General features: G+C 40.3%; 1 protein-coding gene across 3 annotated transcripts in view; it reads right to left on the bottom strand.

Annotated features, from left to right (window-relative positions):
- MAST4 (microtubule associated serine/threonine kinase family member 4) overlaps positions 1 to 12037 on the bottom strand; it is a 297039-nt gene that overhangs the window by 20729 nt on the left and 264273 nt on the right. For all 3 annotated transcript variants that reach the window (XM_086629716.1, XM_086629714.1, XM_086629715.1), the window contains 5 exons: positions 6412 to 6620; positions 5525 to 5663; positions 4346 to 4478; positions 3465 to 3630; positions 393 to 494 (listed from right to left, as the gene is read on the bottom strand). In XM_086629716.1, coding sequence (XP_086485842.1) covers positions 393 to 494; positions 3465 to 3630; positions 4346 to 4478; positions 5525 to 5663; positions 6412 to 6620 — 749 coding nt within the window. The remainder of the gene's footprint in view (positions 1 to 392; positions 495 to 3464; positions 3631 to 4345; positions 4479 to 5524; positions 5664 to 6411; positions 6621 to 12037) is intronic.

The raw sequence follows: 12037 nt of genomic DNA, 5'->3' as shown, positions 1-12037 counted from the left end.
GCATCAGTTGTGTATGGATTCCCTTTTTCTGTTTCTGTGTTTAGTTATTTAATACTGTATTCATGAAGGAACCTCATCCAATGGCTAACTGGACCTTTGAGAAATTTGTTTTATTTATCAAATTAAGAGAAGATCGCAATTTGTTTTATTTATGAAATTAAGAGAATGTGAATAACCACACGTAAACTCTGAGAAAAGGACAGTCATCATCTTGTTAGGCTCATATTACTGGTCTGAATCTGTAAAATACTGTCTGCTATAAAGGCATGTTGTTATGCTACTTGTCCTGACAGATGCTTCCCGAGCAAAACAAATAGGCGAACAAAAGCTCCCAGTGACAAATACAGAAGCTATTTCGAGCACACTAACAATTTAAAATAGTGTCTCCTAACCTGTTCCCAGTCTTTCCAAAGGATTCTGCCTGAGCAACAGGGTAATCAGATCCTGAGCGTCTGGAGGTGGTGCTTCATCCTCTTCAGGCCAGTTGATTTCATCTAGCAAAACAAAGTTGTCTGTTATTACCGAAGTCTGACCCCAATGCTGAGCAGAAATTGTGCGAAAGCTCTTGTAGTGAGCTAGCAGTACAGTCACAGTTAAGGCAACTCTTTCGAGTTGCCCTCTGTTGCATACCAATTACTTCTGATTTTTACACTCTCTATACAACTCCATAAACCTCAGAAGTACCCTCATTCCCATTTTCCTCAGAAGTACCCTTTAACCGAAAACAGCATTTAACAACAGACTACAGGAATATTTGGCTCATGGAAAACTATTGCACAATATTAGTGTAACTTGCATGCTGTCCCTTCGTCCCGCCCCCTAAAATCGTTGTTTGAATTTCAAGTTCTGTTCCATGAAAACTGCTGTTAAGATGGACACAGTAGTCACAGCCCACCTCTGTAATCCTTCTCTATTGCTATTGCTAGCAGACTCACTTAAGTTGTTACTCCCATGACTAAGGGCCAAGGTATCAGGCTCTGCTCTGGAGAGATACATGCCAATGGAGCTTTTTTGCAAACGTCTCAATACACGGGAAAACCACCTCACTCTACTGACTCCTATACTTCTAAGGCTTTTGCATGTCATAGCAAGTCAGACCTAAATCATGCAGTCAAGACATTAAACCCTGCAGTATTCAGGTAAGGCTGAATGAAAATTCTGCCAAACTTTCATTTAAATTAAAAAATGGAAAATTGTGCCAGTTTCAATACGAACACGAACTTTATAACAGTTTACACCGCAACTGTTGGTCTGACTTTTAGCAGAAGCTGCCTCTACAAATGCAATATATTGCAGGCTTAGACAAAACTCTGCAGAACTTTGTTGGGAGGTACAAGAATCTTGGCATCAGAGAAACAAAATGCTAGCAGCTCAGGAAATATAGAAGGCTGATAAGGATCTGCTGTCATGATATGATCTAGACTCTTCCTTCAAATTGATCATCATTGGAGAAATAAGTCATCAGAAACTATACACAAGTTTAATCTTTGTATTTCAGAGTTTAAGGAAAGGCACTGAAATAAACAGGCATGAAATGCAACTGTTTCTGGAGTGTTATTTTTAAACCCAATTATTTTAAGGTGTCTAAGTTTACTCTGAGGCCTCCCACAGTTGTACAACTTGGTGGCAGGAAAGGCGACTTGCAATGAAGGAGTGAGGTAAAACGAGAGGGCAAGATTTTAAAGTAGATTTTCAAGTAGAATGTTGATTTTGCCCCCAGAAACTGGTATAAAAGTCTAGGCTATAGTTTGGGTTCTTTAACATGGCTTTTACAGTCGCATATAAGGGGACCATACATTTTAGCATAGGAAACTTAATCAACAAAAGAGCTCTCCTGAAGACACTGACAGTAAGAAGGGATTTCAGTAAGAAAGGATATTTAAAATAAAAGAGAAGAAACTGAGAAGTCAACATCAAAACGAGAAACTAAGTCGACCTTACAAACATACATTTCTACAGATAATTTCTGGAAGATAAATGGACACGTTCAAATTGATAAAGTTATTTACATTACGCATCAGCTAGATTGTAACATATGACAATTTGTTTTACAAAATATAAGTTAATGCCACAGCAAAGTAAAGTCTAAAGGGCAAATTTTGTCATTAATTTTAGGCCATTCCCTCCTCTTCTCTCAGTCAGAGAGCATAAAGAAAAACACACGTGCATGTGTCTGGAAATGCAATAAAAACATGAGTTATTTCCATGTTTGCCTGCTAACAGCTTCCAATGCAGTTAAATCTCATTTGGAAAATAAAGCATGAATATGCATCGCAGCCGTGAGGCATCCAGAACAAAGCCAGCATTTGCTGCTTGTGTTAATTAAACAGTTGATTCTCCTTGCCGCCCAGGCCTCAGCCATATCACATCAGAAAACAATATGGTTATAAATCCAGGAATAGCTAGGATGTTGTATAAAGAGATCATATACTAGAGGCAACTCACAAATTCATTTCATTATAGTTTACAAACAAGTCGCCTTCAACTTCAGAAGTGGAGGAAAGTGAGATGATGACCGAGTGTCGTCTTAAGTACAAAATGGGATTTGTTGCATTCTCAGAGAATAAAGAACCAGAGGTGTGGTTAATTTTGCTTCTGTTGTGTTTTTTTTTTTGTATGCTTGGTGGTTTTTTTTTTTTGGTCTTAGCTACTGGACCTTTTAAGCAGACCATGAAACACACTGAGAAATACTCAGTAACAGAGGTGCCACTCTGTTAAAACTTTTGGCATAAATAGAGGCCCTCTACATCTACGCATCTGTGAAATTTATGGAAACAGCAGGTAGGATAATAAACAATTCTGTTTAATTATCATTCAGTTTTGCCACAAGCCACATAACAATACTTAGGGTCAGCTTGCAGGTTAAGATCTAAAAGGTTATTGAATTTTAAATGGAAGAAGAACAGCTGCTACAGAAATAACATTACACTACAACAATCACCAATGAAATCATTAACAATCTGTGAATTGAATGTGTTTCCTTCTCTTTCTCATTATTTATTAGTTGGGAGACATTTGTTTTAGGGTTTTATTACATCTTTGTTAATTTCTTCATTGTTCCACAAGGCATCTTCTCATTTACGCAATTTATTTTAACTGTTTCTTGTCTGGTATAATTTCTTTACTAAAGACTAAAATCACTGTGCCATAGTGGCACTACTTTTCTACTAATACTGCTTTTCTTTTTCAAACAGCACAGCTCAACACTATTGTACTACACATTACTGCATTTCTGTACTTAGCAACAATATTTAGTAAATTCAGCTTTTAATCCAAATTTATTCTTACTGCTTTGACAGCAAATTGTGTATTACAATATTATGATCATGAGTTTTTTTAAGCAAAACTAGCTTGAAAACCTAGTCTCTCAGTAAAGTTATAAATATCTTTACTATTAACAGAAGCAGAAATGTTTCACAGCAAGCTAAGAAATCTGGTGGGTTTTTTTGTGTCATGATCCTCACCACTGATTACTTGTCCAAACAGCTCTTCTGGTGTATCTCCAAAGAATGGCACACATCCAACGAGAAATTCATACAGGATAATTCCCATAGCCCACCAGTCCACTGGTTTTCCATAACCCTGTCTCAGTATCACTTCAGGAGCTATGTATTCAGGTGTACCACAGACCTAAAAGAAAGAAAATAAGCACGATGGTAAAACAAGTCTAATTAAGCTATGTCACATAATTCGTAATTCTTGAAACATAAAATAACATGGAAACATGGTAAAATGGAATTCCGTAGGTTTTAGTCTGCTTAGTTGGCCCAACAGCTAACGTATTTAGAATGACCCACCTACATTTACAGGCATCATAATCAACATTTGCGTATCTGTCATGCAGAGGACAGTTTGCATTTCGTACATGGGAGTCCATCATAGCAAATATTTTAACTTAAACATATCCTTATCTTTACATGAAAGTTGTGACGGTTTTATCTTAAGTAACTTTTACAGTGAACAGATTGTGAGCAATGGTAATGAGGCATGCTTAAAGGGAAATGGGCCATAGCAAAGATTTTAGCACCCTTGGTTGTACAATGCATCATGAGCTCCACAAGTACTCTGCTGAGACTTCTGAATTCCTTATAAAAACAGTTTTCCATTTGTCTCTCAGAGATCACTTGCACACAATTAGGTTGTTCATCTTACTAATAGATCCTAATGTAAAAAGAAAAAAAAGCCTAGAATAATGTGCAGGGCATCAGTAGAAGTAACTGACACATGCAATTGGAATACCAATGCAGAAACAACAACAGTTTATACAGCATTATGGTACGTTCTGCTGGCAAAACATCACTTCATTTGAACACTCAATGTAGAAATGAAAAAGGCTGTGTCTTACTTGTTTGTCAAGGAATTCTCTGGCATCCTTTTCAATGTGACCCTCATACAGATTGGTAGTCAAACTCATAAGCCCCACCTTTGACAGGCCGAAGTCTGTAAGCTTTATATGGCCCATGGATGTTACCAATAAACTGAAAATTAGAATGATTTGAAGTTACTGTGATATAATTCAACATTATGTGCTTATCATTATTATTATTATTATTATACTTAGAGGAAAATGTTTCATTAGCACTGCAAAAATATAAAGACAGCTTAAAAAGTAATTTAACTAAGTACAAAATAAACAGGTTAAAAATCTGTCACATTTGTTACTATTATTAACAGATATAAACAAACTTTTTATATGCAATTGCACATCTTTTAGACCACATAAGTGTTAAGAGCTGAATGCTACATGCTTTGAAGAAAAAGAAATAGTCATCATCTGAAAGACCTAGAATAGAATAAATGTTGCTTTTGAAGTGAGGTGAGCATTTTCTGTCTGTAACAAGCTGGGTCATGAATTTGGAAAAAACTCAGGTATTAAGGTCAGTTAGTAACTAATATTACACTGGCCTGAAGTATCATGTTATAAAAGTATTGTCACTCAACACACATGACACTATTCTTTTTTTTTTTAAAATGTGAAACAGGAAGAAGATGGAGCTTCAACAGTCATACTTCTTACTGCAGCTACTTGCTGTAATACTATTTACATGTATAGGAGCAATATTGTATTTCTAAATACTGAAAAAAAAAAAACCAAACGGAAAAACAAGCAACAGAAAAGATTTCACCATCTGGTCAAACTTGTCTTCATATATGTAAATATCTGCAAGTTGATGATTCTTTGTATTAAACAGTGTTTTACGCATACTTTGAAAGATCTTTTCGTTAACAAGCAAAACACATTTCCTTCCATTTCAACCAGAAGAATAAGTACATTTTCTTTAGCTACTCCAATAGCCTCTTCCATCTTAAAGATGGAAAATATTAAAGAGGTCTTTTGAAAAAAATGCATTTTCTGTAACTGCAGTTAATGAAAATTCATACATTGTGCAGAAATTGTGAATCTACATCACGTTCATAATAAAAAAATATAAAAAAATCAAAAACATTCAAAGCACGTTTACACCTTTCCTATTTTATTTAGCAATTTCAATAGTCCTCTTTTGGTTATATTCTATATACATACTTGTCTGGTTTCAAATCCCTGTGTACAATTCCATAATTATGAAGGTATTCCAAGGCCAGAACTGTCTCTGCAAAGTACATCCTTGCCATGTCTACAGGTAAGGGACCCATATTCTTCAACAAAGTAGCACAGTCTCCACCTGTGGAAACACAAAAATGTTCCAGGTGACACTACAAATTCTGAGGTGCATCAGTGTAACACATTTATGCTGCAGAAAGAGACACAAAGTGTAGTCATAAATGTTTATTTTCCAGTCAGATGATTCCATTGAACACGTAACCACACCAACTACTGTACTGGAAACATGGTGTGAAGCTGGGAGTGAGCAGTACAAGGGTTCAGCTGGAATCCTCTTAAGTCTGTGCTGCACCTTTTTTTTTTTTCAAGTGGGGGGCAGTGTGGGAACAAAAAAAGCAGCCTGCACAACCACAGTCTGGGTGTCTAATCTTGCACTGCCTCTCTAAACTGTTCTCCTTCAGCATTAGCAACTTTTCAAATTGCCTCCTCTTCCCTCTTTCTTCGTAAAAATAACTACCGTAAATACCCCAACATGTGCTAATGAAAATTTGAACTCCAGAAAAGCAAACAGCATTTCCACATTAACTTTGACTGCTAGGGCACTTAAGATTATAGTCTATGAGGAACTTATTCAAAGAGCAGTTATTTCTCATTACAGCTGGAGCACAAATGTTTTACAAGCTCTCACCGAGAGATAATTACTGAGAAAAAAAGCCACCTTGTTGTTAGATTTAGATTCTAAATCTGTACTGCCAGAATACAGAGAACACACAGAGGGCCCTTCTAATGCGAGTACCATACAGATTATTTTTCTTTCTTGGTGTAAGAAAACTCTCTTCTTCCTCTGTAAAACAGAACAAACATTTTACCTTCTACGTATTCCATGACCATGCATAAATGACGTCTTGTTTCAAAGGAGCAATACATGCTGACAACAAATGGATTTTCTGCAAATGTCAGGATATCACGCTCAACAAAGGCCTGTTGGATCTGGTTTCGGAGGATGAGATTCTGCTTATTAATTTTCTTCATGGCAAATCTTTGTCTGGTTTCTTTGTGTCTCACAAAATAAACCGCACTGAAGAAGTTCAAATGGGAGAGAAAAAGAAAAAAGTCTGAATAACTATTAAAAATATATTCTAAAACACTTAATATATTCTAAAACAAATAAATATATTTTTAAATTTTTAAAAATCTATGTATGTATTATATAAAAGATTTGGTTTAATTTAATGCAGTTGACCTGCCTTTCACATTAGAGAAGGGCTATAAACCTTGTTTTGTTTCATAACCAGGATAAGTCTCAGTCAACATAAATTAGTACACAAACAACTCCTTCCCTACCTCCCAAACAACAGATATACCAAATGTCCCCCCAACAGATATAGCAAATGCTCTCAGCTCAAGCAGATTTTGGGTATTTCCATCAACAAAGGATTATATACAAAACTCAGCTATGGCTGCGCTGTTAATCATTCTGACAAATGCTTATTCTGTAATTCTGCTGTCAAATAATTATGACTCAGACTCCATTGAGGGGATTTTAAAACATGTCACAGGTTTCTCATGAAGGTTGCTCAGAAGTTGCTCCATGGAGTGGCTCCCTCATTGCCAGGTGCAAAATATTCTGTGCTTGTTCAGTCCCTGAGATCAGCATTGATACTATCAGGGGTAGGTCACCAGTAAGTAACCCAAACCAAAGATCACTGCATTAACGGCATGGTAGTAAGGGATTAAGATGTATCTTGACATGCAAAATTTCCACTGGGGTACTGGGTACAGAGTTTCCTCTAAGCTTGGTTAGACAAGGTCAAGGCAGTGAGGGAAGCAAAGTGAAAGAAAACCTCACGTGGACAAGACCTCTTTCTTTCAAGGCTCAGGAGAAGGAATCACCCTGCTGTGAAACACTGACACAGGACATTACTGCTGCATTTCTCAAAATCTCTTGAGGTAAATCCTGAAAATATTTGCCTTGCTTGAAATCTGCTTTTTAGCATTTAATGCTTATAGCATCTCCAGTATGTAATTCCCACAGTAGTGAGTGTTCATGGTAAGAAAGGACTAAAAGGAGAAAAGAGGGAGGGGGAAGTGGGACTCAATTATGTAGCTTTTAAATTCAATTTGTTGTCTCCACGAGGTCCAATTATCAGCATACAATTATTTATTTAAATGCAAAAAGCAGTTCTTGTCTTACTACTTCTACGAAGATCTTCCCACAGATATCAAGTTACAGGCACTGAAAAAAATCAATGTTTCTTCTTTCCTTTGTGGAGGAAAACTTTTTCTAGACAAGAAAGTTTCTCTTACTGATTCCAAAAGCTTTCATTAATCCATCGTTCTTGTCTGAGCGCGAGGTAGGTAAGATATTACACCATTATGAAAGTAGGGGAAAACCACCTTGGGCAAAACCCAAGACAAACCCCACCCTTCGTGCCTCCTACTAAGTCTCACTCCCTTCTGCCCCTCCCAAGCTGGAATAGAGATGGAGTTACTCAGCTCCAGTACTCCTCCCTGCTGGCTTCGTGCCTTTCGTCCTCCTGCACCTCTTCCCACCAGTCCCCTCATACTCACTTCTCTCTCCACTCCTTCATTACAACTCTTTTCCTTTGCTTTTCTTTCCCTTACATTCTGATTTTCCTCTCTCTTTTGTTGTTGCTATCTCCTGTCAGTCAGTTTTAGCTGCTTAGTCTCCTTAATTTCATCTTTTCCCCATTTCAGTCCCCTTGTGCACTCCTGGCACACAGAAAAGTGAGCCCTTCAGGTGCCTGAAGCCGCAATCTTTCAAAAAAATAAAGACACATGAATGAACCAAGGACTGCCTGAGGACTCAGCATGCAGGTCTTTCTCAGAGCTTTGATTTGGACAGTGTGTTAAGAGGGACTCCTGAAAGACAGATATTAACCAGAGCATATTATTACGGCATCTTAATAAATCCCCTCTGCAGATCATGTGGATCTGTAGTCATTACTACCACATTTAAAGGTGAAGAACTAGTAAGTTCTAAAGACTATCTAGTCCAGTAAGTATCTCAGACATGCTGGCTATGTTTCCCCAGCTCTCTGAACTGTATTCTCCAGTCTCATAGTCACAGGCAGGTAATAGTATAACTTTCCACTAGGATTTAGTTACCTACAATTCCTCAGAAAAAATCTGTTTAGTTCAAACATACCAGAATCACCAGACAACTGCAACACCATTGTCTCTCTCATGTATACACATGCATACACTGTTTATGCTACGTAAAATGTTTTTTAAATGATCTCCAACATAAAAACGTCTAATGACACTTATTCACATCCTCTGATCACAGCCACCCCAGCAAACAGCATTTATGTTTTACAAAGAAAACTATGCTCTAATCAGCAGCATGTTATTCCTGCAGAGACCTCCTTTGTTTCTCCAGGGCGCTCCCAGTTCACAGCACTGATGCCATCTCCTCAGCCTACCGCACACACTGTGACAACTGCACCCGGGACTGCCTGTGACACCAATGTTCTCAGCTCCCACAGTTCGAAAGAACATATTACAGTTTGCTGAAATGTCAGTCAAATAAGTAGAAAATGAAATCTTCCCAAATAGAAACAATTAAAGAAAGATGTATAAATTGCTTTATGCCACTTCCAACATAAATCTCAGCTTGAAAAGTATCTCTAAAATACCTTTACCTAGGCAGAACTATAAAACACCATGCGCATGTTTTAAGATGACCAAAAAAAATGATAAAAGATTTAACTGGGTTCTTGAATTGCTCAAACGTGAATATCATGCAATCTATCCCTCTAATCTTACGACCAAGATTACTGTTGTTTCTCTAAATTACTTACAGGCTTCAGGTCTAGTCTATATGGTCCACATTCAAGGAGCACCTCCTCCAAGCTCAGCAGAGGTGCATCCCGATGAAGAACAAGTCGGGCAAAAAGACCAGGAAGCCCGCGTGGATGAGCAAGGAGCTCCTGGACCAACTGAAAATGAAGAGGTTAGCCTATAGAGGGTGGAAGCAGAGACAGATAGCCTGGGAGGAATACAGAGAAGCTGTACGAGTGACCAGGGATCAGGTGAGGAAGGCTAAAGCCCTGAAGGAATTGACTTTGGCAAGGGATATAAAAAGCAATAAGAAAAGCTTCTATAGGTATGTAGGGGACAAAAGGAAGTCCAAGGAGAACGTAGGTCCCCTCCGGAAGGATACTGGTGCTCTGGTTACCCGGGACATAGAGAAGGCTGAGGTACTCAATGACTTTTTCGCCTCAGTTTTCACTGATAAAGCCTCTTGTCTTACTGCCCAAGCTGTGGAAAGAACTAGCAGGGACTGTGAGGATGAACCACCGCCCACTGTACTTGAAGAGCAGGTTCGGGAACATCTGAGGAACTTGAAGGTGCACAAGTCCATGGGACCTGATGAGATCCATCCGCGGGTCCTGAAGGAACTGGCGGATGAAGTTGCCAAGCCACTGGCTATTGTATTTGAGAAGTCGTGGCGGTCTGGCGAGGTCCCCAATGACTGGAAGAGAGGGAACATAACCCCCATTTTTAAAAAGGGGAGCAAGGAGGACCCGGGCAACTACAGGCTGGTCAGCCTCACCTCTGTGCCTGGCAAGGTCATGGAGCAGATTCTCCTGGGAACCATGCTAAGGCACATGGAGAGCAAGGAGGTGGTAGGTGACAGCCAACATGGCTTCACCAAAGGCAGATCGTGCCTGACCAACTTGGTGGCCTTTTATGATGGGGTGACAGCATCGGTGGACAAGGGTCGACCAATGGATATCATCTACCTGGACTTGTGCAAAGCTTTTGACACTGTCCCGCATGACATTCTTCTCTCTAAACTAGAGAGGCATGGGTTTGATGGATGGACCACTCGGTGGATAAGGAATTGGCTCAATGGCCACACTCAGAGAGTAGTGGTCAACGGCTCAATGTCCAAGTGGAGACCGGTCACGAGTGGCGTCCCTCAGGGGTCCGTGTTGGGCCCAGCCCTCTTCAACATCTTTGTCGGTGACGTGGACAGTGGCATGGAGTGCACCCTCAGCAAGTTCGCCGATGACACCAAGCTGTGTGGTGCCGTCGACACGCTGGAAGGGAGGGATGCCATCCAGAGGGACCTCGACAGGCTGGAGAGGTGGGCCCGTACCAACCTCATGAAGTTCAACCAGGCCAAATGCAAGGTCCTACATCTGGGTCGTGGCAATCCCAGGCACAAATACAGACTGGGCGGAGAATGGATTGAGAGCAGCCCTGAGGAGAAGGACTTGGGAGTACTGTTGGACGAGAAGCTCAATATGAGCCGGCAATGTGCTCTTGTGGCCCAGAAGGCCAACCGCGTCCTGGGCTGCATCAAGAGGAGCGTGGCCAGCAGGTTGAGAGAGGTGATTCTTCCCCTCTACTCTGCCCTCGTGAGACCTCACCTGGAGTACTGCGTCCAGTTCTGGAGTCCCCAACATAAGAAGGACATGGACCAGTTGGAGAGGGTCCAGAGGAGGGCCACGAAGATGATAAGAGGGCTGGAGCACCTTTCCTATGAGGACAGGCTGAAAGAGTTGGGGCTGTTCAGCCTGGAGAAGAGGAGGCTCCGGGGTGACCTTATAGCGGTCTTCCAGTACCTCAAGGGGGCCTACAGGAAAGATGGGGAGAGGCTATTCAGGAGGGCCAGTTGTGATAGGACAAGGGGTAACGGTTTTAAAATAGAGGGAGGTAGATTCAGATTGGATATTAGGAAAAAATTTTTTACCATGAGAGTTGTAGAACACTGGAACAGGTTGCCCAGAGAAGTGGTGGATGCTCCATCCCTGGAGACGTTCAAGGCCCGGTTGGACGAGGCCCTGAGCAACCTGATCTAGTTGGAGATATCCCTGTTCCTTGCAGGGGGGTTGGACTAGATGACCTTTGAAGGTCCCTTCCAGCCCTAATGATTCTATGATTCTATGATTCTATAGTTCTTCGATAACTTCAACTTCTAGAGCCCTTTTACAATCTGGTCTACCTTCAGTGCTTGAGGCTAACGTAGCTGTGTTGCTTGCTTTGACTCGATTCTTGAATTTGTTAAAGGACCTTGAACTCTTTGTGGAAACGTAGGTGTTGTCCTTGCTGCTTAAAAGTTACAGCTGTTCACCAGGAGCTATGTTTCATTTTCACAAGCGGTTCTCTGAGAAGAGACTGCAAAACTCTGTACTACCCTAGAACTATGTCTTCATGTTGCTTCCCGTGAAGAGGAGCCACTTGTGAGGCTGTGATTCATGCTATGACAATATGATAAAGTTCACAGATAGTTATTTCAGATCAGAATTTACAAGCAGCACTGCACCAGCTCCTAGCCAGGAGATGCCCATGACCAGATCAGATTTATTTAGGGGCAGGGGGAGATGGTGGCTAAAGCATTGCAGCACTCCTAACGTGAGCATCTGGTGCGGTGTGGGTCTTCGGAGCCCCATGACAACGTGCACAGCCTCCTCTAAGCAGTATTTCAGGCTTATCCGAGTCTGCCTAGAAGTAAATGAGAAG

The sequence above is a fragment of the Tauraco erythrolophus genome, chromosome Z (genome assembly GCF_009769465.1).
Source record: "Tauraco erythrolophus isolate bTauEry1 chromosome Z, bTauEry1.pri, whole genome shotgun sequence".
NCBI classification, from domain to species: domain Eukaryota; kingdom Metazoa; phylum Chordata; class Aves; order Musophagiformes; family Musophagidae; genus Tauraco; species Tauraco erythrolophus.
Note: the sequence above shows the minus strand (reverse complement) of the source record. Positions and strands in the feature narration are given on the sequence as shown.